The sequence below is a fragment of the Exophiala mesophila genome (assembly GCF_000836275.1).
Source record: "Exophiala mesophila strain CBS 40295 unplaced genomic scaffold supercont1.1, whole genome shotgun sequence".
NCBI lineage: Eukaryota > Fungi > Ascomycota > Eurotiomycetes > Chaetothyriales > Herpotrichiellaceae > Exophiala > Exophiala mesophila.
This window is the reverse complement of record NW_015622504.1, coordinates 1,173,683-1,198,809: the sequence shown is the minus strand read 5'-3', so window position 1 is coordinate 1,198,809 and position 25,127 is coordinate 1,173,683. Positions and strand designations below refer to the sequence as shown.

General features: G+C 50.7%; 10 protein-coding genes across 10 annotated transcripts; 6 read left to right on the top strand and 4 right to left on the bottom strand.

The window, feature by feature from the left end:
* Window positions 1–1,251: 1,251 nt before the first annotated feature.
* Window positions 1,252–2,887, top strand: PV10_00386 (uncharacterized protein). Its single transcript, XM_016364459.1, has 2 exons — window positions 1,252–1,388; window positions 1,456–2,887. The coding sequence occupies exons 1-2, from the start codon at window positions 1,309–1,311 to the stop codon at window positions 2,729–2,731; spliced, it is 1,356 nt and encodes a 451-aa protein (XP_016228108.1). The 5' UTR covers window positions 1,252–1,308; the 3' UTR covers window positions 2,732–2,887.
* Window positions 2,888–3,961: 1,074 nt separating this feature from the next.
* PV10_00385 (uncharacterized protein) lies at window positions 3,962–5,209 on the top strand. The gene is made up of 2 exons (XM_016364458.1): window positions 3,962–4,360; window positions 4,472–5,209. The coding sequence occupies exons 1-2, from the start codon at window positions 4,190–4,192 to the stop codon at window positions 4,772–4,774; spliced, it is 474 nt and encodes a 157-aa protein (XP_016228107.1). The 5' UTR covers window positions 3,962–4,189; the 3' UTR covers window positions 4,775–5,209.
* Window positions 5,210–5,417: 208 nt separating this feature from the next.
* Window positions 5,418–8,410, bottom strand: PV10_00384 (isocitrate dehydrogenase [NADP], mitochondrial). Its single transcript, XM_016364457.1, has 3 exons — window positions 8,141–8,410; window positions 7,086–8,082; window positions 5,418–7,026 (listed from the first exon to the last, which is right to left on the bottom strand). Exons 2-3 carry the CDS (start codon window positions 7,498–7,500, stop codon window positions 6,050–6,052), a joined length of 1,392 nt encoding a protein of 463 aa, XP_016228106.1. The 5' UTR covers window positions 7,501–8,082; window positions 8,141–8,410; the 3' UTR covers window positions 5,418–6,049.
* A 377-nt stretch (window positions 8,411–8,787) lies between these two features.
* On the top strand, window positions 8,788–9,106 carry PV10_00383 (uncharacterized protein; the record flags this gene model as incomplete). The annotated part of the gene is made up of 2 exons (XM_016364456.1): window positions 8,788–8,965; window positions 9,015–9,106. The coding sequence occupies 2 exons, from the start codon at window positions 8,788–8,790 to the stop codon at window positions 9,104–9,106; spliced, it is 270 nt and encodes an 89-aa protein (XP_016228105.1).
* A 328-nt stretch (window positions 9,107–9,434) lies between these two features.
* Window positions 9,435–11,218, bottom strand: PV10_00382 (uncharacterized protein). Its single transcript, XM_016364455.1, has 3 exons — window positions 10,939–11,218; window positions 10,540–10,879; window positions 9,435–10,481 (listed from the first exon to the last, which is right to left on the bottom strand). The coding sequence occupies exons 1-3, from the start codon at window positions 11,206–11,208 to the stop codon at window positions 10,204–10,206; spliced, it is 888 nt and encodes a 295-aa protein (XP_016228104.1). The 5' UTR covers window positions 11,209–11,218; the 3' UTR covers window positions 9,435–10,203.
* Window positions 11,219–14,784: 3,566 nt separating this feature from the next.
* PV10_00381 (uncharacterized protein) lies at window positions 14,785–16,068 on the top strand (the record flags this gene model as incomplete). The annotated part of the gene is made up of 1 exon (XM_016364454.1): window positions 14,785–16,068. One exon carries the CDS (start codon window positions 14,785–14,787, stop codon window positions 16,066–16,068), a length of 1,284 nt encoding a protein of 427 aa, XP_016228103.1.
* Window positions 16,069–16,306: 238 nt separating this feature from the next.
* PV10_00380 (uncharacterized protein) lies at window positions 16,307–17,775 on the bottom strand. The gene is made up of 2 exons (XM_016364453.1): window positions 16,984–17,775; window positions 16,307–16,912 (listed from the first exon to the last, which is right to left on the bottom strand). Exons 1-2 carry the CDS (start codon window positions 17,747–17,749, stop codon window positions 16,368–16,370), a joined length of 1,311 nt encoding a protein of 436 aa, XP_016228102.1. The 5' UTR covers window positions 17,750–17,775; the 3' UTR covers window positions 16,307–16,367.
* A 147-nt stretch (window positions 17,776–17,922) lies between these two features.
* Window positions 17,923–19,749, top strand: PV10_00379 (uncharacterized protein; the record flags this gene model as incomplete). The annotated part of the gene is made up of 3 exons (XM_016364452.1): window positions 17,923–18,325; window positions 18,383–18,521; window positions 18,629–19,749. The coding sequence occupies 3 exons, from the start codon at window positions 17,923–17,925 to the stop codon at window positions 18,768–18,770; spliced, it is 684 nt and encodes a 227-aa protein (XP_016228101.1). The 3' UTR covers window positions 18,771–19,749.
* Window positions 19,750–19,920: 171 nt separating this feature from the next.
* Window positions 19,921–21,805, top strand: PV10_00378 (uncharacterized protein). The gene has a single exon (XM_016364451.1). It carries the CDS (start codon window positions 20,105–20,107, stop codon window positions 21,068–21,070), a length of 966 nt encoding a protein of 321 aa, XP_016228100.1. The 5' UTR covers window positions 19,921–20,104; the 3' UTR covers window positions 21,071–21,805.
* Window positions 21,517–25,058, bottom strand: PV10_00377 (uncharacterized protein). Its single transcript, XM_016364450.1, has 3 exons — window positions 24,458–25,058; window positions 21,956–24,383; window positions 21,517–21,887 (listed from the first exon to the last, which is right to left on the bottom strand). Exons 1-3 carry the CDS (start codon window positions 24,541–24,543, stop codon window positions 21,876–21,878), a joined length of 2,526 nt encoding a protein of 841 aa, XP_016228099.1. The 5' UTR covers window positions 24,544–25,058; the 3' UTR covers window positions 21,517–21,875.
* Window positions 25,059–25,127: the final 69 nt, after the last annotated feature.

Here is a 25,127-nt window from a genome sequence, read left to right as displayed (position 1 = left end):
CAGAGATGGACTGACAACCAACGGAGACAGTCGTCAAGAAGGTGAAAAACATGCAACGAACAAGATGAGGAAGATGAATCAGGCACGTGTTCTGCCTGCGCCAGTCTTTGTTCACCAAGTTAAACACACAACAGTCACTCACTCACCCACACAGAACAGGCAAAACACCCAACTGGGAAGCTGACTTAAAATTCACGTGCTGCCTTCAGTTTCCGGTCTCTCCCCTGGTGAAGAGTCACACAGGTGTTGTCGAACTCATTTCCTTGCAATAAAATAAGCCTCGCCTCGACTTATAAGATGCATTCATAGACGCCCATGAGGGAATCGTCCTGGCGCTTCGCTGAGGTCCTTCATCTGCAGCTCGCTCTCAGCATCAAGACATGTGCAACTGTGAAGGAACGGCACGGCCAATAATGAAACCTGCATACCCGTGGGACACAGAGTGACCAGAGACTGTGAATGGGATGCCTCGAGGAAGTTTCACCATGATTTGAGACGGGTCAATATTCTAGTAGAAAGGTTGGAAGGGAGGACGACGTCATGGCGGAGAATCTCTAAGCACCAAATCAACAAAGACGATATTGTTTTGCAGATGGTGAGGGTGGGAGGGGAGATCGAAGGTAGATATAAGATAGGCCGTCCACGCCCACCACATGCGTGAAGTTCAAACAAGTTGCGTCCCAGTCAAACTTGGTTAGGGCCACCTTCGCCTATTGGATGCCAAAAAGACACGAGGCCCCGGCGTCCCTGTCAGTATAACGCCCCTCGAAGTCGCCGCCTCAGGCAGGCCCTAACTCAACATGTGTTCACGGTTGGATCAATGATACAATGACACCAGTTGAACTCGTCAAAGGATTTTGAAATAAAAAAGCAGCGTCATGCTAACGGTCTACCAGGCACACTCCTTTGCCACCCGATAGCAGTGTCAAGTGCCAAAGTTTCACTAGAATGTAGCCACAAAGAGTGTCAATAGCCTGTAGTCGATGCGCGTCTCGGGCGATCAGCCGTATCCTCCCCACATATCAAGCAACACTGTGCATCACAGACTCAAGCCGTCCGCCTTTGGCGTTGCCGGCAAAGGCATTCAACCTGTCTGTACCACAAGGGTCTAATCTAAGTAATGGCGACGTCATCTTCGAGCCAAGTGCTTCGCCATACTCGCTACGGTGAAGTATATTGAGACTATATGCACTCACCTCAGCCTTGTCGAACATCTACTGAATTTCGTGATGACAAGGTCTAAATTCATGACTGCCAAAGTGCAAAAACCAGACTGTGATTCAAGATGATGAGGTATTAATTCCGAGAATGACATTGATTCATGACAATCGCAACGTTCAATTTAGGAGGAGAATCCAACGCAGGATTTGCCAAACAACCACTGCTGTGTGAGTGTAACCTGGCGCAGTCTGAAGATTGACTGGCGAAGCAACTGACCAACCCCACTACGAGTAGCCCATTACTTCTCTTCTTTACCGTTGCCTTCATAGTTTGTGGCTTGCTCCAAGCCAGCAGCTCTCTCCATTCCTTCAGCATGAGTGACCAGAAGGTGTTGGATATCCATACTGAGCCTGACCCAGGCGCAGGCGTCGATGGCGAGGTAATTCAAGAGCAGACCGCCAAAAGATACAAATATACAACCGTGAAGGGATATTTTATGCAGGACGATCCATCAACAGATCCAAATGGCTTCAATTTTACGGCGACGAATTTCGGCCTGATCGACCGGGCATATGATTCTGATCGTAGTCTGCCAAACAATGGACGGGACTTGACCGCCTGGCAGAGATTTGAACACCAGGTCTCCGAGCTGAACAAGGCAGCGAGAGCCAGACACGAGTCCACCTCTCAAATTTCCTACAAACTACTGTTCCTCGGTCGACACGGAAATGGGTTTCATAATGTAGCCGAACGCTACTATGGACCTGAAGCATGGGATTGCCACTTTTCGACGCTAGATGGGGACGACGAGCATATCATGACATGGAGCGATGCACACCTCACCAAAGAAGGCATTCGACAGGCGAAAGAAGCGAATCAGTTCTGGAAGAAACAGTTGAATGAACAGAAAATCAGTTTGCCACAGTCATACTACGTCAGTCCGCTGGATCGTGCCATGGAGACAGCCAATGTCACTTTTGATGATCTGGTAACCACAAGTGACGGCTTCCGCCCTGTTGTCCTCGAAAGATTACGGGAAGGGTCCGGTATACATACCTGTGATCGAAGAAGTGGGGTCAGCTACATCAAAGGGCGGTTTCCCAATTTCATCACAGACAAGGATCCTCTTCTCACAGAAAAGGACACATATTGGGATCCCATCTACCGGGAGACTAACGACGCATTGGCAGCTCGACAAGCCAAAATGCTGGACAGCATCGTGAGCGTGGATGACAATGAGAGAATCAGTCTCACGGCCCACTCGGGCACAATTTCCATGATCCTAAAAGTTGTAGGCCATCGCAGATTTGCTCTTGGGACAGGCGCCGTCATCCCTGTGTTGATCAAAATAGAGACATTGGATGAAGCGGTAACGAGAAGACATGGAGATGAACACGAGCCGGTTACACATGCTGGCAATGGATGGCAGACCAAGCCAGACTGCCCGGCTGGGTTGGACCTAGACAAAATTGGGAAAAAGCGTTGGAATATGGGTTTGAAAGAGTTTCTTCGACGGGTCGAGGACGGGACTCTACAGATTGAAGAAGTCGCCTTCACTGGGAGACACTGAGCGATATGCTTTGGTCAAAATGGATGGATATGATGAATGATGATTATAGTCTCGAGGAAGATACCCGGACAGATGGAAATGGACTCTAGGGATTCTTGGGATTGACACGGCCATATTCATGACACTAGATGCTTGAATAACAATGATGATTGCATGAATGATCAGAATTGCAGACATGTAACTGTTCTCTTCGAGTCTGGGTTAGATAATCAACCACCAAAATTGTGTCTCGGAAGACTTGCCTCATTATTGCATCCACACTCCACGACTTTTTAAGCTGGTCTTTGAACGACTCCTTCATGTAGTCCAGCAATGCATTGTTTACTCCTTTTGTATGGCTGCCCACATCGGGGCCAGCCTCGACCGGACTCTTCATGACTGAAGGATACGTCTGACGCCCTTCTGTGACTGACCGGCTACGCCAATCGAGCTTGAGGTTCATGCAAGACGTTGCCAATTGTTGACCTCTAAAACATCACATTGACCAACAGATTTTGACGCCTTGACAAGATACAGGTTGATTCATTCAGGTAAGAGCACCTCCAATGCTTGTGCCCTATATCCAACCCTCCTCTAAATTCTTATGATGTCAATATTGGAACAGCCATTTGAGGCAGACGATTAGGTCTAGGGGCTCTGCTTCTTCCTTTTGTCTCCTTTGAAACAAAACCCCAAACCACCACATTTTACTCTGATTCATGTTTTCCACTTTACTCTCAAATATGACACGATTGTCTGGTTACCTTGTCTAACTTTGATTGCACAGGATTGGTCTACACTATGGTACGGGGTGGTTTTCGAGATTTTGTTTCTGCTTGATGGATCACGTGGAATATTCAAATTCCTGTCCTCGAACTCGACAACTTGCAAGCGTGCACTATAGTCAAGGAGTATACATTCAAAGTAGCCATAAGCCAATAATAACTCCAGCCAACCAAGGAGTCATAGAGATTTTGCAGCCCGTGACTCATACACATGGGCACTCTTTTGATCGTTTGTGCTATCATGACAGGCATTGGACTAGCAATTCATTTGCCTTGAGTAACTCCAGTCCCTATCGTCGTGGTCATACTGTAAGCCCCGGGGTACCTAGGCCCCTCGGGCATAACTGTGTGCCTATCACCGGAATATCGTAGGTGGGCACGTGGCACCAGCGATGACTCAATCACTTGGCGGGGCTGTTCAATGGCAACTTCTAGACGCTTTTCCTCCGGCACCTGCGTCCTGTTGGACAAATCCAATTGTTCACTATCATTCAAACACCTCACCGATCTCACATTCCTTCTCTCACCACCTCAACCTCCCTTAATTCTACAAACACACCAGTGTCCTCTTGTGCACTCAGCGTCCCACACAACCACCCTACCAGCACATCCCACAGACTTCACTTCCTCAGCCTCATCAATCAACCCACCGCCACTTGCCACCTACCCTCACCTATTCCCTTGAACATCCATCATGGCCGACGCAGACTGGGACAGTGTCACTCGTATCGGAAGCAAAGTGCGAGCCGGTGGCGGCACTGCCGTGGACCGCGAAAGAGTTGTGAAGGGAAAGTCCGCCATCAACGCCGCCAGTCGATCTGGAGCAATTATCGGTGCTGAGAAGAAATTCGCCAGTGCAAACAGCGTATGTCTTGCCCCTGACCCCGTGAGCCGAGACGAGACGGTATTTGTATCTGTCTCCGTCTCCCCTCCCACATTCACAGTGCCAGCCAGCCAGATCTAATTCCTGTAATAGAAAACCAGCGTCGAAGGCCAACATCTGACCAAAGTCGACCGATCAGACGAGATCGTCAAGCCCAAGACCGTCGGACGAGAAGTCGGCCAAGCCATCACCAAGCGAAGAAACGAAATCACCCCGAAGATGACACAGAAGGATCTCGCCACCCGAACCAACATGAAAGATACCGAAATCCAACAATTTGAGAACGGGTCCGCACCACCCGACCAGACGAAACTGGGCCGTATAGAGAGGGTTCTGGGCATCAAGCTGAGAGGCTCGGATATTGGAAGTCCCTTGACATTCGGAAAGAAGAAGTAAAAGGGTGCCTTCTCGGATCACACTCTGATCTTCATCTTGCGTGGCGAAGAGAAACCACACCCTACCAGAATGCAGACAGCAGTCTCGGAGGGTGTGATTTGATTGATACCAGAGCTCTCGACCTTGGAGCATATTTGGAAGGGTCGGAGAGTGTTGGTATCTGAAAATGACGCCAGCGGTCATGAATCTTCTACTGCTCAAGTCGAGCTTAGGACGGCGCCTGCCTGCCTTGCGTGTGTCTGTTACAGATGAGCATGGGGCTTTGATATCCTCAAAACACTCATTTGTGATTCTGCAGAAAGGGAGGAAGGGCATGGAGCCGACGCAGGACGCAACGACTGACCATTATGGAAAGTCTTGTAATGTTGGCGAACATGCCGCACTTCCACAATCATGATAGATTTCATTCCAATAGCAGATGCTTTTGTCCCATGACCACTATCATAACCATTACCATGACCATTATTGTTGACGTGACTATATTTCGCAATTTATGTTCTGTACGCATCCTGCCAGAATCCAACACAAACTACGAGTCAGGCTGATAGAAGGCAATGTATATAGAAAACACTAGTTTAAAGTTTTTCAACATTCGGCAAGGAAACGATAGATCGAATGAACTAGGAAATCGACTATGAGGGCATTTTGTTGCGGTAATTTGATCAATTGGTTTGTTTATATTTCGACTTTTCTAACATGCAGAATGCAAAAAAAGACAGGGAGCAAATGATTGCGGTGGCGACCGACCGACCGACCGACCGACCGATCCCATGGCACTACTATGCAATCAAGATGAAAATTGCAAGCGATGCAATGCTAGCCGGCGGTCCTTCTCCCGGTGACGTGACGCGACGGACATCAAGTTTCCATGATGCGCAAAACGCCAGTCCATAAGCGCTCGTCGACACCACTTTTTCCCCTCCCATCTTCGCTCTCGCTCTCGCTTTCTAGGTAATTGTTGGAAGTGTAGAGACGCCGGGCGGTGTAAGTCCAATGCTCTGGCACTGCTCACCCTCTATCCAGACTTTCGTCCTTCTGTATGGAAAGCTGACGCCATGCTGTTGCTTCAACCACGCTCACAATGGATATGAAAAGGAGAACGGCCTAGTTTCACGGCCGAGATGCAATGCTTCTTCTGCTTCTGCTGCTCCTGTCGCCGCCAGTGCTTTCGCTGTTGCTGCTGACCAGATGTTTCCTTCTAAACGTTCTTGGCTGGCTTGACACCGTCTTGTTCCCAAAAACAATAATCAAAATGCCGGTGAGTTGAGGTCACATCTATTTCTTGGCCAATCCCTCAGCCGCGAGGTTCTTCTGGAATCTCTTCTCGATTGCCTCCATGAATTGGCCGGTGGTGACCCAGGCCTCACGGTCTTTACGACCGGTGGCAAGAGCCAAATCCTTGGTCATGATGCCATCGTCGTTGACTGTGTCAATGACGGCCTTCTCCAGGCTTTCAGCCCATGTGACGAGCTCAGGGGTCTCGTCGAGATGTCCACGCTTGACTAAGCCTCGGGTCCATGCGAAGATACTGGCAATGGGGTTGGTGGAGGTCTCTCGGCCCTTTTGGTGTTCACGGTAGTGGCGGGTGACGGTGCCGTGAGCGGCCTCACTTTCGTATGTCAATCCATCGGGAGTAATGAGTTGGGAGGTCATGAGACCAAGAGAGCCGAAGCCCTGGGCGACGATATCGGACTGGACGTCACCATCGTAGTTCTTCATGGCAATGACGAAGCCACCCTCGCTCTTGATCATCTGTGCGACCATGTCGTCGATGAGACGATGCTCATACCAGATCTTCTTGGCCTCAAAGTCCTTCTTGTAGTCACTCTCGTAGATGGCCTGGAAAGTGTCCTTGAACTTGCCATCGTAAGCCTTGAGAATGGTGTTCTTGGTGCTCATGTACAAGGGCCAGCCCTTTTCGAGCGCAAACTTGAACGAGGCATGGGCGAAGCCTTCAATGGACTCGGTGGTGTTGTATTGTGTTTGGGCAACGCCACCAGACTCGGGAAAATCGAAAACCTTGACGGTCTTTGGCTCTCCGCCATTGGCGGGCTTGAAGACCATCTCGAGAGTACCAGCCTCGCGGATCACTTCATCCTTTGCACGGTATTGATCTCCAAAGGCGTGACGGCCGATGATGATAGACTTCTCCCAGCCAGGTACCAGGCGGGGGATGCGGGGAATGACAATAGGCTCGCGGAAGACTGTGCCTCCTAGGATATTTCGGATGGTACCATTGGGCGAAAGCCACACTAAAAAGGAGAGAGTATCAGTATCGCAGGTTCGATGCAGGACTGAGGTATGTACGAACTCTTCTTGAGGTTGAACTCCTTGACTCGCTCTTCATCTGGAGTAATGGTGGCACACTTGACGCCGACCGAGTATTTCTTGATAGCCTCTGCAGCTTCGATGGTGACCTTGTCGTCAGTCTCATCACGATAGGGAAGGCCTAGATCGTAGTACTTGAGGTCAATGTCGAGGTATGGGTAGATGAACTTGTCCTTGATGTCTTGCCAGATGATACGGGTCATCTCATCGCCATCGAGCTCGACAACAGGGTTCTTGACCTTGATCTTTGCGGCGCCAGAAGCGGCGCGTGTCTGACTGATTGACCCCATCCTTCTGGCTTCAGCTTGTAGTCTTGTGGTGGCCATTCTGGATGAGAAAGTGGGAGAGATGAGAGATTTTCTACAAGAGCCCACTAGGGCAAATCTGATGGGGTTCATGGAGGGAGATTAGGATGGCGGAATTGAGGGACGCACGATAATCAGTGTCGCGGGATTGGACGCAGGTGGACAGTTCGGACAGACCTCAGACAAGAGGACGGGTTCAGGACAAGATCCGAGGGAACTGTTGAAGGGGCGGGTATCAAGCCATGGCGTAAGATGAACAGGTTCCTGGCAGGTCGGTGGTTCTTTGGGGGTTCTGCGCTCAGATGCGTTCGGCTGCGGCGAGCGGCTTAGGAGGGGTGGACGAATGAGGAGGGGGGATTACAGAGCAAGCCGACTTGGGCCGAGGGCAAGTAGTCCGGTCCACAGCCGATGCTGTGTCAACCACCGTACAACGGAGGGCGGTGGCAGACTTGTGCAACGTCTACTCCCGCAGAATGTTGGCGAGTGCCGCGAGTGATGTGGGGGGCGGGACCAAGAAACCTTGAGGAGGAACCGATACGACTCTGGAGGGACTTTGACTGGACGGGATGCGGAAAAATCTGACAGGGACAGATCTGACTCTCGTCAGTAATGCCACGCGGGATCTCAGAGATGTTCGCTTTTCAGAGAATTTGTCCGTATGTGTGTGGTAATATCCTGCTTGCGGATTCCCCATGAGCATTAACTTGTGTGTGTAGAGACTTTGTCAACTCACCAGCGGTGTGCTCAAGCGTCTGCGACTAGATGGGGACGGACTTTGGGCGGCTCCGTAGGGTCGTGGGACTAAGGGTCTGGTGGTATAAAGGCACCACTCTCCAAGACCTTGGAGTACTCCGTAGGCCGGTGTCGCTCCGAAAGGTGTCGTATCCGAGGACTCGCGTCCAGAAGAGTTCCACGATGGTGGATCTTGAGGCACGGGGCGGGGCAACGAGTTTTGGAGACTTCCAGGCAGACGGAACAGGGCGAGCAAAGTATAGGACGAGGTCAAAAGGTATGCGTCTGCGTCTGAGTTGTGCGTTTTCTGTGGCCGGGGAGAAAATTAACCCGGACCCGAAATTGCTCCTTCCTGCCCTTTTGCGGTGGTGCAAGTGGAGGGACTTGAGGGGCTGAGTGGAGGATCACGTGTTTAGCCTTCTGTTTCAACGTGACCAGAATCCTTCCCGAATGGGGTCGCACGTGACATTCCTCTCTGAACCACTGTAACCATTTTGCAGATGAATGATCGTTCTCTCTAGTCAAAAAGCCTGCCAAAAGCAATACCAGCGACGAACCTTTGAATCCGCGAGTCCTCACCGCATTTGCCCTTTCCTTTGAGACCTACACCACCCGGCATTCTTCCCATTCGAAGCCCATTCCGCTATCATGGCCGACAAATTGCGTACTTTGCAACAACTCGAATCTTTGCAGGCAAAATATGTCGGAACGGGGCATGCCGACACCTCGCGTTATGAATGGAGCAACAACATTGTTCGCGACTCCTATGCCAGTTACGTTGGGCACCCTCCTCTTCTGGCATACATGGCTCTAGGCATGGGCGAGAGTAAAGAGGTGGTGCGAGGCCAAATGATTGAAAAGATGATTCGAGCCAGTGGTCCACCTCCAGCGAAAGACGAAGACTGAGGCTGAGACCTGGGACAATTTCATCACCAATACATTTCAACGACGACGACAATTCACATAAGTCGAGTGAAGAGATGACATGCATGTATACGGTCTACTCAACGTATCTTGTACCAAATATCTTGGGCGAAGCAAAAGGCGGTAAAAGCGTTGGGGATCCGACGTTCTCGCGACCTCGCCGTGGCGGTGAGTGTGGCTCTCCCACTCCAACGTTGTCCTTGCAAACAGCCACACACGACCACACACGACCGTGATTGAGAGAACCAGCCAAACACATTGAGCTGAAACAGTCTACAATGGACGCATCTTGCCCTACCACAACTTTCAGAATTCCTGGGTTTCATGTGGACTTCAGAACATGATCACCCAGATGTACATACAGTGGGCCGATGCTGAGGACTGACGTAGACGACATCAGTACTCGGGAGAGGCAGAGAATGATTGGAGGGGGAAAAGGGCGGCATCGCAAGGGGACTCCTGAAAAAGCGTCGCATTTTCTTGAGAAATTACCGCGAGGGCAAACCATTCTATTCTCCACTGCACGTGGTGGAACTCATTCTACCTTGTTGCAATTGCATGTTATAGACCTCCACATTGACCTCAATCCTCTTCTTCTGTTTTTTGGGCAACGTGCTTGCCACAATCAACACTGAGCGCTGTTATAAGACAAGCAGAAGCAATTTGGCTTGCCAAAGGAAAATATAGGCCAGGTTGCCATAAAGACGCAAGTGTTGTCGATCGAATGAGACAATATCTCTCAAGAGGTGTCTAATAGATACAAAGGAAATAAGGCCGGTACCCTGTAAAAGTGGTGAAACGAGAAGACGCTGTGTGGCCAGACTCGTGCTGGACTCCGCATTTCGATTTTGATGACCCAGTCCATCGTCCCTGATAAAAATCCCATGACTGCCCAACGCCAAATCCCATGCACAAAAAAACATCCCGGTGGCTCGGTGTGGTTTGATTCAGTTCGGTGTGGTCGTCGAATTGTGCTCAAAGGCCAAATACTCTCTTCCATTATAGCAACCAGTCTGTCAACGCACATGCCGACAGAATCCATCATGTCTCCCTATCCGCGTGGTGCATAGTGTCTACCCAAGTCATAGTCGTAGCCGATCGAGGCTGATGTTGAAACATAACGAACACCTGACGGATTCATCAGAATATGCCGTTGACAATGTTGCTGCCGATTGTTGCTCCAGCACCAAAGATGGCGGCATTGCCCATCTTTTTACCAAACTTCTTGCCTTGCTCTTCAAGTTTGCTGTATTTCCGGCCGTCAGGTCCTGTTCCAGACTGGGTCAATTGAAGAGGCATGTTGCCATAGTCTGAAGATCCAGGCATCATTGGAGGCCGCGCCTTTTCCTCGATCACGTTGACATAACTTCGTGGAAAGATTCCTTCCAAATTTGTGCGTTCATTTCGACCTCTCCACCCTGTGAGATTACATTAGTCAGATGTTGTTTTGAAATTATGGAATGGTTCATGACGTACAGTCGTTGTTCATGTGTTCTGACACCTGGATCCGATCTCCAGGCTGCAATGCCAAGTCTCCGGCATCTGTGGGAGAATATGCGTATAAAGCGGAAGCGATGGAAAGAATCTGAGGGACAGGCACGTATGCTGGAGGAGGTAGAGGAGCAGGAGTAGGGACTGGGGCGTATTGCTCCTTCATAGACATGTTGGAAAACTGTTCGACGGGGGTGTTGGATGAGCCATTTTGAATGGGGGCGTGTAAAGGAGCATGTAGGGGGGTCTGGGCGGGTAGTTGTGACAGAATGGAGGAAAGCTGGTCTGGAGAGATGATTGCAGAGTCTGCGAGAAATTCCAATTCCTGTTCAAAGGTCAGTTTTGAGATGATTCGGGGTGCCGCGGAAGGGAGGTTGGACGCACTGTGCGGATGGTACGGAGGGATCGATTGGTGAGGGCGATTGAGGCCTCGGTGGCCATGGTAACGTGGTTGTAAAATCCAATTGACGCGTGGCAGAATAAAATCAAGGCGAAAGCAGGTCGCAAAGAGGGATGAAAGAAGGAAAAAGGTTGCCCACGGCAGAGAGGTGATGAGGTGTTGTGGATGGAAGAATAGGAAACGAGGTGTTGGAGGCGAGGGTGCAATTGAGGAACTGCGGCTGTCTGGGTTTGGACGGCGTGGACAGCCAGCATTGGTGCCACAACGCTGGACTTTGCACATTTTTAGGCGTGACTGGCGGCAGACTTGCAGACCTACTATCCTGTCGTGCCTGTGCAGTTTGTGCAGCATGAGTCTAAGGGACCTTGGGGCGGTTTGATTTGGGTTTAGATTGCGGTTTCACCTTGGGCTAAGCATCATCCATCCTCTAAGGAGCCTGTAGTGGCTGGTTAGGTAGGTGGCCCATGGGCCAGGGTCAATGGACTGTGGTTTGCACCCTCAACACCTTTCTGGAGGGGCGCGGCCAGTGCCTGCCGAGTGGTGCGTGGCTAAGCCCCCGGAATGGCTACGACAGGGTGGACTGGCCTACTGGGTACCAAATAGGTACGCTCGCACGAGACTCATTCACCTCGTTCTCGTAAATACGCATCGGATCCAGTCATACCCATGCATCCACCAGGAGCCTCTCGGCCGCTGACTGGGTGTTCCCTAGCCATGGACCTTCCTTGCCGGGCCTGAGAGAGACAAGAGTCATCATTCCAGATCACTTGACGCAGGGTCACCGGTCGTCTTACAGCAACTAACATGCTTAGCTTCCCACTATCGATGGACACGCGGTGAGAAAGAGGCTGATTCAGCCAAACAGATACCGCGACCTGTTTCCTAAGCAAGGGTACCAAGGATCGCAAGGGTCTCGAGCACGAGTTTACAAAAGATCATGCTTAACCGATGCCCGAAGCCCGGTAGAAAGGCACAATAGGGCGAGCACGTCCACCATCCAGAAGTTATAGGCTGGAATGCGTCGGCGGGGAACGGGCACGACGAGCACTTTACAATTGAATGATGCCCGATCATCGTCCATGGTGAGTCTGGATCAGCCGATGAACTGGGAGTGATGGTAGTTTCGGTCGATCACAGGTGATGAGCCACTCAGCCCCTGCTTTTCGATCGATCGAAGTCGGCCAGGCATCAAGATTCCTTCGCTGAAGGAAGGCATCTGTCTCGTTTCACCTTACGGCTTACCTGCCTCCCTGGTTTTATCATTGTAATGTCTGAATTGACCGAAGCCATTCGGTCAGAACAAAAGCTTAGAACGATCTGATTTGAATAAATCTCTCAATCTCTCAATCTACATTATTTTGTGTGCGTAAAAAGTACGGTAAGTATTCATTCTGCCCTACTCTGTACGGAGTAGGCTGCCACGCCAGCGCTAGGATTTTCACTTTTGTGGAGCAGCTAAGCCTAGGAGATAAGCTCTCTCAACTGAGGTCACTATGGAAACCACACTCGGACATAAAATTATACTCCATTATGCCTCAGCATACCCCCATCGTCACCTGTCTTATGAATTGAAATGTTTTGAGGGAATGTATCAAGGCATCGACATATGCATGCTATTCCTTAGCATATCTAGCACTTCTCCAAGGGCTACTTGGGCACTCGATGCACTCCTCCTAAGCACTCTCCTCCAGGGTGCTTTCCCCGGGGCACCCTCTCCAGGGCACTCCTCACTTCTAGAGGGCGTTTGTTTCCTACGGAGTATTCCTGTAGGGATGATTAGTCTATCATGTGACTTATAAATTTACCAAGTAGGTGTGCGTATGTAGGTGCCCCGATACATTCCCAAGCCTCACGTCATGACTGCCTTTACTGGTTTGGAAATTTGTTATGTATAGACCGTAGGTCGGTTCCTCCATGTTCCAAGGTACGTTGTACCTAATACTTGTTTTGTAAGGTCTGGATTTCTTGTGCGTCGCTCATCTCTCGCATTTTCATTCTTGGCATGCAACTACAAAACCCACGACAATGAAGCCTTGCTTCTGCCTGGCAGAGATCAGACACCCAGCCATGATAAGGCTGCCCATCAATTTTATCGTGGCCAATCATGAATCTCACTGACTCGCATCCCTTGTCAATCATGGAAGCAAGGTTGCTAGAGCTTCCTTGCTGAGGGACCGGGACCGGGACACATCAGCACGATAAGTCATTGCTTGTTCCAACTTTTTCGAATGCAGACACGAATTGAATGCCAGGAGTGCCCATGTCGGTAGGCATTGCCTACAGCACCCTTCAGACCAGAAAGTCGCAAAAAATCAATTCGACAGAGTCTTGATCTTCGCCGTCCGCCCTCTTCATTGGAATTAGGTATCGCCAAATCATCCCAGGAGTTGAATCGCTCGGTCGTGGCCTCTTAGGTTCACATGGCTGCTCAATTAATCAACATCAAAATTTCCTCTTCTAACCCATTGGAGCCCTTTGTTCTTCTCGGGAAGCTGCTGAGCATCTGCATCTTCACAGCCTAAATAACTCTACCGGAACACTCAAGTTGGGGCGTTGGCTTAGTGACGTGGCGCATTCGTCATTCGTCATGACTGTCTTAAACCTCATGGATATCTGCATGGCTTGCGGGCGGATGGCAGCCTTGTGGCTCCAACACCGTGGACTCAGGATTCTTATGTTGATGAACCATCTGAACTGAAAAAACAGAATGCAAGAGTAGGTCGGACTCTCAAGGTATGTCTTTCTGGTATCGAGCGGCAAGTACCATTCAGAGCACGAACGGTAGGAAAACGCGTGCCTCAACTCAAATCCATTCTATCCAATTCCACGCTTAGTTGATTGATTCAATTATCATCTTGTCGAATGCTTGTTTGACTGCTCTATCCACGGTTTGCAATTCATTTCCACTGTTTGGTCCCATCTTCTCTTGCTCGGTATTTGTGTTGGTTCCGTTTGCACAAAGAAATGTGGAGGATGTTCTTTGAATGTGCCAAACCGTCTGTTCGGTCAACTCTGTTTGGAAGCAAGCAAACGCAAGTATCCCATATAGCCTTCCAACAATTTTCACAATTTGCAGATTTCTATCAATCATGAGGACATTGACACGACTACCTATCTTCACAGTCTCCATTTTCCTTCGCTGCACATATCCTTGAATTCTACATACATCTATTGGCCAAGGCTTTGGATACTGTAAGTCATACCCATTGATCACGTGAGCTTACACTACATGTCGTTACTACAACCCGAGACACGGATACTGGCCATGACTGGGGCTTCCTACACTGGTCGTAACGACTCTATTCAAACTATGGAGTCATAACGAAAGGTCTTAAACTGGCCTATCAGGAATTCCCCTTTGGACATGAACGATTATTCACGACACACTGTTGGGTCGCTGTCATGACTATCCATGGTGTTAAGTTGGCTTGCTGAGTGTCCCCCATGGCTATTCATCGTGGAGTCACTGCACATTGGACCCTTAAGACTACCTTACTATTCAAGTTGCTCACTGCATGAATCACCACATGTGAGACATATGAGTTTGCATGCCACGGCTATTCACGTTCCTGGCTTCTCAATGAATCACGTATGACACATACAAGTCGTTACTACTCAACGTCCAGTCATCTCCTCTGATTCCCCCAGACTATAAATATTCGGCCTTTCCCCCCTCCCAGATCCTCATTCCAAATCACTCAACATCAGCAGCAATAGCGAGAGCCTACAGCAAAAGCCTCATTTCCTTGTGCTCCCAAGATCTTGCTCTGTCGCTCCTCAGGTACATATATCTAACAATTACTCTATCTTTTAGGTCTACTTGTCACACAATGGCCGACATTCGAGCTGAGACCAGTTCTCTCAAGCCCCAATTCTTTGTCACTAGACAGAATGGGGCCATGGTGCCGCTCATCGCAATGGATGAGCTACCTCATCATATACAAATCCGGAATCTGTCCAGGACTCTATCAACCTGGGACACAGCAGGCATGACTGGGATCGGAGTTGCCCCAAGCCGTCATGAATACTACATCGTTGACGCCATCAACAATTCCATCCCGCCATTTGCTAGATCCACCCAGCAAAAAGAGCCATCAGTGGAAACAACGACTTTACCAATCCGTTCCCCTCAATCACCGGCCAGACCAACCGCCGTGCTCCGCAGGGACATCAAGGAACACAATCTGGAAAGTCTTGCTGAGGAGGGAAGAGCATATGGGGTCGAAGACCAGACGGCTTCAGAAGTGGACACGCCAATCTCAACCAGTTCCCTCATCGACTTTGATATTCCCATGAGTAGTCCAAGTCCTACGGAGACCTCACCGACAATCTCAGTCGGATCGAGCGCTGTGAACGTCGCACGGCCTCATGGCAAGAAAACCCACTGTGCCTACTGGATGCGCAAAGGCGAATGCGATTTTGCTCAGACTGGTTGCATCTACAAGCATGAGATGCCAACCGATCTTGCTGGCCTACACGCAGTTGGTCTACAGGACCTTCCGAAATGGTACCGTGAGAGATACGGCAAGGGAAGTTTACTTGTTGGAAATGGCCACAGCAGATTGAGCCATGGAATCCATGACATGAACTGGAGACGAGGCTCGGGCCTTCAGGAGATGTCTCGAGCTTCCAGCCGCCAAAGCTATATTTCCAACCGCTACTCCACTGCCAGCACCCCTTCTACCAACAATCGTGGACGAAAGGCAGATAATCGAACTGCTGAGAGCTCAGCCGATGAGCGTGTCGACGTCGAGGACGACAAGCAGACCAATCTCGCACAAGACAAGCGAGAGTTGATCAGACGACACGAAGAGGCGTTGAATGCAGCAGCGCGAAAGCGAGATGAAGATGCCTTTAGGAAAGGTAATCTCATGATGACTGGCTGGGCCCATCCCAGTCTAAGACCGGTTTTTTCTCGTCGCGGACGGGCTTTACACCTTCGACGGGAGGTGAAGGATGGAAAGAAAGACGGAAGTGCTAAGGTGGCTGCTGGAAGTGCTAAGGTGGCTGCTGGAAGTGCATCGTCGTCGCGCACCACTACTCAAGGTAAAGCTGGATCTGCTGATGGTGAGGCGAAGAAGGCCAAAGGCACATCCAGCGGAAGCTCAAAGTAGGACCCGCGACAGCCTGGTGAATTGGACTTCTTGCATGAGGGTTAAGGGGGACGGACATGTTCATTGCTTGTGATACCCAGTCATTTTTGGGGGGTTTGGGGGAAAAGGGTGCTTCATTCAATGTCTCATAGATAGACACCTGGGTTCATTGGATTTTCGAAAGCCAAGAGTGATGGCAACAAAGGGGTGACAAAGATAGTGCCACGGCCTTCAAACAATATTATCAAAGAAATAAAAAAAAGTTGAAAATTGTTCGGAATACAGACTCGTGACCAGGAAAGTCAAGAGATGAGGTTCGTCTAATAATTCAGAGTGCGGACTGGCTGCTGTACACGCTGCTGCCGGGCAGCCTCAACCTGTTTATACACGTATTCTCTTCCGTCCAGCACTTTCGTGCCCTCGGACTCCTGCAGCAATTGCTGCTCTTTTCTCTGGCTCAGCAGTTGCTTAACTCGTTCTGTGTCGAGTTTCCACTCCTGCGGGAACTTTGCGACTTTCTTGGACCTATGATGTCGCAGGTCAAGTGGGATATCCTCAAGGGTATCCTTTCCATTCTTGGCTTCATCGATCAACGAGGTCACAAGATCAGCTAGGTGACGCTTGTTCTGTGCAGGTGCCTCGAAATTCTCGCATGACATTTTGACAATTTCTGTGTCTGGGTTGTAACGCGGGCCCACCAGCTTGAGGAGCTTCAGCTGTTGTGCTGCGGTGAGGCCTGGCAGATCCTTGGGACAGAACTGCAAGACGACTTTTCGAGCTGCTGGATGAGTCTCGCCTAGGTATGTTGTATAGCGAAATCGCAAGGGCTGTTTTTCGGTCGGTGGTTCAAAGGGTTTGACAAAGTCTGGAGACATTGTTAGTTACAAGTGTTGACCACGGTAGATGCACAATGCGCTTGTCCTGTCTGCGACTTACTTTGTAGTAATGGCATATCCCAGGCCGTCACCCGGGTATACTCTCTGATTTCTCGATGAACTTCCAATTCACTGTGGGCAACAGATGTGATGTCTGAATCATCATGCTCGTCGTCCGCATCCTCGGTCTGAGCAAATTCGTCGTCTTCATCGCGTGCATGCCACCCTATACTTCTTCGGTCCAATCTATCAACCCCTATGTCGAGATCGTCCATTCCCAGTGAGAACTCGCGTTCGAAATCGTCAAGCACCGACTTGTCCATTCCCTCCTCCGTCTCCATCGACTCCGCCTCAGCAAGGAGATGGTTGTAGAGTCCGACCGGGTCGCCGCGAAATTCTTGGGGTGCGTCCTTGGCCAATTCTTTCATCAGGGCAAGTTCGTCCTCGGTGAGGTCTTCGGCGCTGGCTGGGCTATTCGGTGTTTCGTACATCCGGATTGGTGGAGGCGTGGTGTCAAAGAGGAGCTCTTCCAACTCGTCTACCATTCCATTGTCTTGTGCTTTTTTACCGGGCTGTGCTGCTGCCGCGTTCTCGTTCTCGCCTCGGGGGCTTGAATCATCCTGAAGAGATGTGGGATTACCTGACTGCCCGTCGGTGGGATCGTTTGCAGCTCTGCGGAACGTCGTTGATGATAGTTGTCGGAATGGAGGAACTTTGCATGACCACTTTGGCCCGTGCAGGCATGCCTGCGGCCCTTTCCGTTTGACAGGCAAGTGATGAGAGACCTGTAGTAAGGAGCGACATAAATGTCGCGCTGATGTGGCCATCGCCTGGCTATGTGTGGATGTCTGATTTTGTTCAAGGCATGACCATTAATGCTGAGCTTGAACATTTTCTGGAGAAATGCATAATGCGCATTAGAAGCTTATGGTCTGCCATAGTGGCACACTGATAGATTTATGCTTCGCCATAATTTCTCCGATGCATTTTCTCTCCATTCATGCCGTGCGATGCCTATCTCAACATTCATGCTATTGTTCCTGGCTTGGAGACCCCATTCCAGTTGATTATGGCAAGTACTATGTCAACAGATGCGTCAGGAAAGCGATGTTTTGTGACCATCGGGGCTACGGCATCTTTTAACAGCCTCATCCGAGCGGTGCTAGCGCCAGACTTCATTGCTGCCCTCAAGAAAGCAGAATACACTGAGCTAAGGGTACAGTATGGCAATGAAGAGGGAGGGACCATCTTTCGTTCTGGGGTCGACGACCTAAACAACACATCTGGATCACAGGATTTCAATGTGACTGGTTTTGGCTTCAATTCGACAGGCCTCGGAAGTGAGATGTTGGCGGCCAAAGGTCGGACCACAGACGACGAGGGCCTGGTCATTAGTCATGCAGGTTGGTTTCCCGACTGCTGGAAGGAGAGGGACATTTAGGTCTCATCTTTGGCACTAGGTTCGGGGTCTATTCTCGACGCTTTGAGAATCGGCGTTCCTCTCGTGGTTGTGCCCAACACAGATCTCTTGCACAATCATCAACTTGAACTTGCCGAAGTTCTGGAGCAGCAGGAATATGTCATTCATGGCAAGCTCGAGTATGTTGCATTCCTTGACAGGTGCTATACATTGCGCTTGTCTGCTTTTGTGCTATCAGTCTTCGCGAGATTTTGAGACCTGACTGACTGACTAACTGTCGACCAAGTGATTTGAAATCATCCATTCCTCAGGTCGAGGCGCTACGAAAGAAGAGCAGACAGTGGCCGCCTCTTCGCTCGGATGCACACAAATACAAAAACGGACTGACAGATGTGATTGCCGAAGAAATGGGATGGCAGATGGATTGAGCAACCGTCCCAGAACTTACTGATCTCACTGGACAGCCCAGGACTGCGGAGGTTCCTATGAAGCTGTTCAGCCCTCAGCTTGTTTGTCCAGCATCTGTTGCGAAGGTGGCATAAGGCGCTCCCAGGATATGACAGTGAGGCGCCCCCCTTACCTGTCGGCGCGTGGACCACGGACCAACAATGAGCTCTTTCACTTGTTTCGTCATCAGGCCTTGCAACTCTAAAGGCTGGGCCAGTAAAAGATCCGTCAGCCTGGAAGCTTCGGACCGTCCAAAGCGAAACGTCGCCATCCATTTGTTAGGTCTCGGCGAGCAGCAGCACTGTCGCAGGCACGAAGTCTTCATCGGCGGTCTGTAAATACATGTGGAGAGCGAAAGTCATCACATGCAGACCAATAGAAGTCGAATGCTTACGACGATGCAAACGGCGCCAATAATATGGATGCATGGCCGAAGATGCGCCTCGCATCGAACGCTGTAGGCCTACAATCAGCTACGGCGTTGATGGGTTGTCAACAACAACACACCGCCAACAGAAAACCGAAAACAGCCATGCGACATGTCGATCCTGTTGACTGTTTGGAAATTTGACCACGTATAACCAGCTACAAGAGCACTACTGCTCCATAGATGCTACGTACAGAGTAGGAGATCGAGCCTATTACGGTTAGGGATCCCCGGGGGAGGGGTCCCTAAATCAGACAATACCAAACAATCTGCCTACGAAGTAGCCTCTCGCATGGGATGCACAAGAGGGTTTGTGATGGATCGAGACAGTGGCAGCACTCAGAGCTTTATGATGCAATAAATGGTCCATTCGGGCCATTCCGAGCGACGAAGCGCGGCTCCGCTGCACCTCGCATGGATCTAAGACGCCTGTGTGGCGCACAACATCTCGCTGGGAGCTCGGTGTCCACCCACAGTGACCACCTCTCTCGGCAACCCAAAAGCACCCAAACTTTACAGTTTGAAGGACGTGACAAGTCCTGGGGAATCCAGGCTTGAATCGTAAGCCCGAGCGCCCAGAATCTATTTTCCGGGGCTGACCTAAAGCATACGAGATACGACCACTACCCTCCTGACGGCCAATGCAACATATAACATTTTACGGCTTTGGTCCCTCAATACTGCGGTCTGCTCTACTCAATGCTTCATGGTTGTTCCTTCATAAGGAAGAAGATTGTCAAGCTGTGGTACATTTTGCAGTTGACATGTACTGCAATACATGGTGAAGCTTTTGAAATGCAATGAGACACCCTCGGTCGCTTGATACCCCCACATCAGTGCCACACGCCATGATATAGCACCTGCACCGAAATCCACCTTGTCGACACCATGGCGGGCACTCAGTACCGCCTGGTCCAATACCTCCTTGTGTTGGTCTTCGGCTACATATGCGCATCGACACTTAGCCCATTACCCAACGAGCAAAGAGTACTGGATGGGGGGCGACAAACTGAGGACGAAGCCAACAATGGCGGGCGAAATACAACAGCGGAACCGTTCTACATGATAGCCCATCGGGTTCACACGGTTCAAGGAATACGGGATTCGTTGAGTCATGGGGCCAACGCACTGGAAATGGATATGTACGCGTGGAAGGATGGATGGTATGCGGACCACGATGGGACATCGATCACTCGGGGGGATTCCGCACGCACCATGTTCGAAGCCATTGCCTTGGAACGTCAAGCCGGCCGGACCGTCAACTTTGTATGGTTTGATATCAAAACTCCTGACCGGTGTGTCGACTCTCCGTCACGGCGACACTGCGCCGTCGAAGGACTACAAGATCTTTCGCGCGAGATTCTTGAGCCTCACGGCGTCAGGGTTCAATTCGGGTTCTACAATACGAGAGGCCGGGCTTACAACTCGATCGCCAAATCGATCAATGCCAATGAAGCTCTCAATCTCAACGGCGCTTCTCGAACCGTTCTCGCAGCCTTTGCCGCCTCGTCCGTGTCGTTCACTCAAGGCGTCATGTCCTATGGCCACTGGATCCTCCCGCTGCAATTTGGAACCTGCGACGAGACCTCTTACTATACGTGCACGGAGCTACGCCAGGCCAAGGCCTCCAGAGCGTTCGGCAAAGTCTTTGCATGGACCACGGGCAGCAAGCATGACTGGTATGTGGAGAAGCTACTCGGCACCGCGGGCGTTGATGGCTTGATCTACGGCTTTCAATTGACGAGTTATTACGACCACGCTGAGACGAGGGATGCGGCGCAACATGTTCTGGATTGGATTAAGAGAAATCCTCACAGGAGGTATTTGGCTACCCAGGATGATGAACCTTGGTGATTGATATGCCTTTGCACATCGTGCACACTTTTCCATCCCAGGATCTATGGCATATTTCTTCGCTTGAAAGTGTTGGACCAAGAGAGTTCAAAGATACCAACTCTGGGAAATCCGACCATTTGGCGACAACCAAAGAGACCATCGCTGATCCACCCATAACCGGCACCGTCTCTAATGTTTGTTCACGGATGCTCCCCGACTGCATCCAGGCTTGAGGTCGCCAGCTATTATAAGTGGCGCCGATCCAAGATACTGTGACTGCGGCGATTTCCAGGCTTCAAATGGGTCACCGGGGCGACTTGACCTTGGACGTCGACACCATCACGGTGCCCCAACAAATCGCTACGGAAGAGGGCTGAGGGACCTCTTTCATGGTGGTCTGCGCAGACACTCCTCTGCCACCTGGGTTTGCTAAGCAGGCGAGTTTGGAACAGCCGGGCTAGTCTGCGGATTGGGTAAAAAGAAGACCTTGTCCAAGAAGTTTGCGAATGTGGAATTGGCTGGCTGGTGGCACAGCCGCATTATATTTGACCAAAACATGGCAGACAGTTGGACGCCCCCATGCCACCGTCGTCTACAGTCGACCACGCCGGCCTCCAATATCATCCTAGAGCTCGAGAAGCCCTCGGCCCCCATTCATAGAAGTATTTCAAAAAACATGAAGGAGTTCGATAACGCAACTCATCGCAAAGTTCAGGTTCACATATCAACAAAACCGCTGAACTGTTAAAAATGGGTATCATCGAATGTCATTAATCATTCCAAATAGACCAAGTATTACGAAGAGAATCATGGTGTCGGAACATTACATCACACGCTGTAGATACGACAATCGTCAGTGAGGAAACTTGGAAATGCAGTAGCATCGGTATGGAGTCGACTTACACAATCGCCCTTGTCCTTCCCCTGAGGGACACCCATTTCGTCAAAGGTCTTGGGTCCTTTCCCTGGTGGTCGGACAGGCGCTGCAGCAGCTGGGACTGCGGCCGGCTTAGATTGCGGTGCATTGCTAGCAGGGGCGTGGGGTGATGGCTTGGAAGGTGCCATCTTTGCTGGTTGGACATTTTGTGGAGGGTATTGGTTTGGGGCTCGGCCGGGTTGCGGACGATTGCTCTGGTTGAAAGAGCCTTGACTTGGACGCTGTTGATTCGATGAGGCTGGTCGTGGGGGTCCCTGGCCTCCTTGTGGAGGCTGATTGGGGCGGGAGGAGTTGCGAGACGAGGGATTTGAGGGTGGCTGACCACCGTTCGGATGCATCGGGCGAGGTTTTCTCTCAGGTTCGAGCGGGGCGGTATATCCGATATTGACCTTCCCTGGTAGTGGAGGAGTATTCTGCTGATTGAGATAAGGCGATCCAGCATTTGTTCTGTTTGGTGGCCGAACCTGAGGACCTCCCTCATGACTTTGATTGTATCCGGCAGATGGCATACGACTTCCTCGACCATAGCCATCGTTATCAGCATAGGGGCGTTGTTGCGGTGGCATCTGGTTGTAACTGTATGGGTCTTGTCGCCCTGATCCCATGGACTGGGCCGAAGCTGTACGAAGATTGGGGTTGATACCAAATGCGGATGTAGGGCGAATCTCAGGATGAGGCATACTGGGTTTGCCCGTTGGATATGGCGCCGTACTGCCAGGCCTTGGGGACAGCCGTTGATCGTTGATCGAAAGTCGAGAGGGGTCTGGCATATCTAACAGGGGCTCGTTGACTTCATTTAATGAAGGCAACGAAGGCGTCGGGGTGTCAGTCGGGCGCCCAGTTGTAGCAGCACGTTGTTGTCGTATCTTGGAGAGTGCGACTTTTTCGTGATCCTTCCGAGACAAAGTTTTGGACCTTGAGATTGCCTCGACTCTACCAGCCGCATCAGAGTTTCCTCCTTGTGACGCTTTTCGATACCAATCCTTGGCCTGTTCAAAGTTGACGGGAACATATATACCGACTTCATAGTAGTATCCCAAAGCGAATTGGGCGGTTGATAAGCCTGACAGAGCCGCTCTCTGGGCGTAAACGAAAGCCATCTCTTCATTCTTTTCAAAGAGCCCTTCGTGCCCACAGAGGAACCATTTGCTGATGGCCATTTCTGCCTCTGCCTCTCCTTGTCTGGCAGCAAGAGCATTGTAGTGTAGAGATAGTGCGGGATCGAAGGGACACTCCAACTCACACAATTCATAGGCAGCCCCGAGTCTGACCTGGGCTTTTGCGAAACCAAGAAAGGCGGCCTTTTCGATATTAATCCTGGCGTTTGCAATGTCCTTTGGTAGATAGGCCTCTGGTATGGACACTTGTGGCATTTCGTGAGCTTGAAGCATGCCCAAGACGTAGGCGCCTTGGGGAGCATTTTCGTCCGCGGTCTGCGCTGCCATATAGATCAGGTTGAGGCCTCGCTCGTAGTCTTGCACTTGGCCATGCTGACCGAGAAGCGTCATCATGCCTAATCTGTAACAAGAAGCCGAGTCACCCTTATCGACACCTTGTTGATAATACTTGATGGCTTTCAGAGCATCGTTAGATGACTCAAACTGCATTCCGATGCGGTAATCGGCGCGTGCGTAACCCCTCTCAGAAGCACGAGAGTAACCAAGGAAAGCCTCCTTCTTGTCGATCCTATGGCCGAACTTGCCGAACTCTAACCACATGGATCTCATAAATTCGGCGCGTGGGTGGTGCTGATCGGCAAGAAAGGAGACCACTTTCACTGCATCTTCACGGAGAACATGTTCGATGCGGGGAGTCATGGCTCGAGCAGGCTGCGCCAAAGCCTGTCGTTGCTCATTCTGCTGGCAAATCTCGACATAATTGAGAGCATCTTGAGCCCATAAAAGTTGGGTTTCGGGATCATTGCAACTTAGAACCGCAGCTCTTGAGGCCTCCAATGTAGCTTCCTTCTGTTCATCGGTGGGAGGGATGTTCGGTGGAGGGTTTCGAATGACAGGAAATGGAGAGAAGTTTGGTTGTTCGACCACAGCAGCCGAGGATTGGCGAGGAGGAAAGGCATCTTGTTGGTAGGATTGGGAGGGAGGTTGAGTGTACTGCGGGTGTTGGAGCCGGGGTTGAGACTGAGGCTGAGAATGTGATTGAGCTTGAGGACTTGTCAGTGGTGTCGCATAACCCCGATTGTCATAATGCTGCTGAGCAGGTGGTTGTTGATACAGCTGGTCATGTTGTGACTGAGGCCACTGGGTGTACATATTGGAGGAAGTATGGGCGGATTGAGGGCTGTAGACAGAGCCTGAGTATGCCGAGTCAGGGCTCGAAGCAGCATGTTCGAGCTGAGCTACGTTATGCTGAATGTTTTGAGGTTGTTCATGTACGCTAGATGAGATGAGCTGGACAAGTCCACTTGCAAAGGAATGGATGAGTGGGCCCAAGGGTGTCTGCGCACGTACCGATTGGGGGTAGGTTGAACGATTTCCGGGATGTAGTAGTTATCTTCTCCGCCAGGAATGAAGGTTGCGCCGGTGTTGTAGCTCATCTTGATGGTCCAATGATCCGGACAGGACGGACGATCCCGGGGGTATCTTTCAAAGGTGTAGCAGGTGGTTCAAGAACCGTCTTATTAGGAGGATGGTAATCGTGAGTTAGTCGATCAAAGGCACGAAGGTCGGACCAAACTGGCCCGCTTTCTTGGTTACACACTCTGGCGGCTCAGGCGTTGGGCGTTGACTCAGGAGTGGTCAGCTTTGGGGCATATGAATAGGGGTGATTCAAGTAGGCAGCGATGAATTGGCAGAGATAGGAGACTTGGAACTGTGGTGAAGTGGTCCTGAAGACGAAACCCTCGGATGACGCGGTCACGATGATGGAATGGGGTTTGACAAGGGAAAGTGGGGTAAAGGCCGCGAGGAAAGAGCGATCAACAATAAACAATTTCCGAGCAGGCCAGAGCGAAGGAAAGTGTTTGGGCAAGAATGAGGGAATAAGAAGATTGTGGTTTACGCAAGATTCGCTTGTTGGGTACCTGGAGCGTCTAGGAAATCAAGGCCGCAGCTTGGTCCAGAAGACCCGAATCCATCGTCGAGGCTGAGGTGATTTGGACGCCTTGGTGTGGAATTGGAG

Coding starts and splice junctions, on each gene's coding strand:
- PV10_00386 (XM_016364459.1), top strand. CDS start 1,309: ATGACATTGATTCATGACAATCGCAACGTTCAATTTAGGAGGAGAATC. Junction 1,389..1,455: donor TGCCAAACAACCACTGCTGT/GTGAGTGTAACC, acceptor CACTACGAGTAG/CCCATTACTTCTCTTCTTTA.
- PV10_00385 (XM_016364458.1), top strand. CDS start 4,190: ATGGCCGACGCAGACTGGGACAGTGTCACTCGTATCGGAAGCAAAGTG. Junction 4,361..4,471: donor AATTCGCCAGTGCAAACAGC/GTATGTCTTGCC, acceptor TTCCTGTAATAG/AAAACCAGCGTCGAAGGCCA.
- PV10_00384 (XM_016364457.1), bottom strand. CDS start 7,500: ATGAACCCCATCAGATTTGCCCTAGTGGGCTCTTGTAGAAAATCTCTC. Junction 7,027..7,085: donor GGAGTTCAACCTCAAGAAGA/GTTCGTACATAC, acceptor TCTCCTTTTTAG/TGTGGCTTTCGCCCAATGGT.
- PV10_00382 (XM_016364455.1), bottom strand. CDS start 11,208: ATGCTGGCTGTCCACGCCGTCCAAACCCAGACAGCCGCAGTTCCTCAA. Junction 10,880..10,938: donor CCCTCCGTACCATCCGCACA/GTGCGTCCAACC, acceptor ACCTTTGAACAG/GAATTGGAATTTCTCGCAGA. Junction 10,482..10,539: donor AGAACACATGAACAACGACT/GTACGTCATGAA, acceptor GTAATCTCACAG/GGTGGAGAGGTCGAAATGAA.
- PV10_00380 (XM_016364453.1), bottom strand. CDS start 17,749: ATGGCCACATCAGCGCGACATTTATGTCGCTCCTTACTACAGGTCTCT. Junction 16,913..16,983: donor GGATATGCCATTACTACAAA/GTAAGTCGCAGA, acceptor CAATGTCTCCAG/ACTTTGTCAAACCCTTTGAA.
- PV10_00378 (XM_016364451.1), top strand. CDS start 20,105: ATGGCGGGCACTCAGTACCGCCTGGTCCAATACCTCCTTGTGTTGGTC.
- PV10_00377 (XM_016364450.1), bottom strand. CDS start 24,543: ATGAGCTACAACACCGGCGCAACCTTCATTCCTGGCGGAGAAGATAAC. Junction 24,384..24,457: donor GTTCAACCTACCCCCAATCG/GTACGTGCGCAG, acceptor CATCTCATCTAG/CGTACATGAACAACCTCAAA.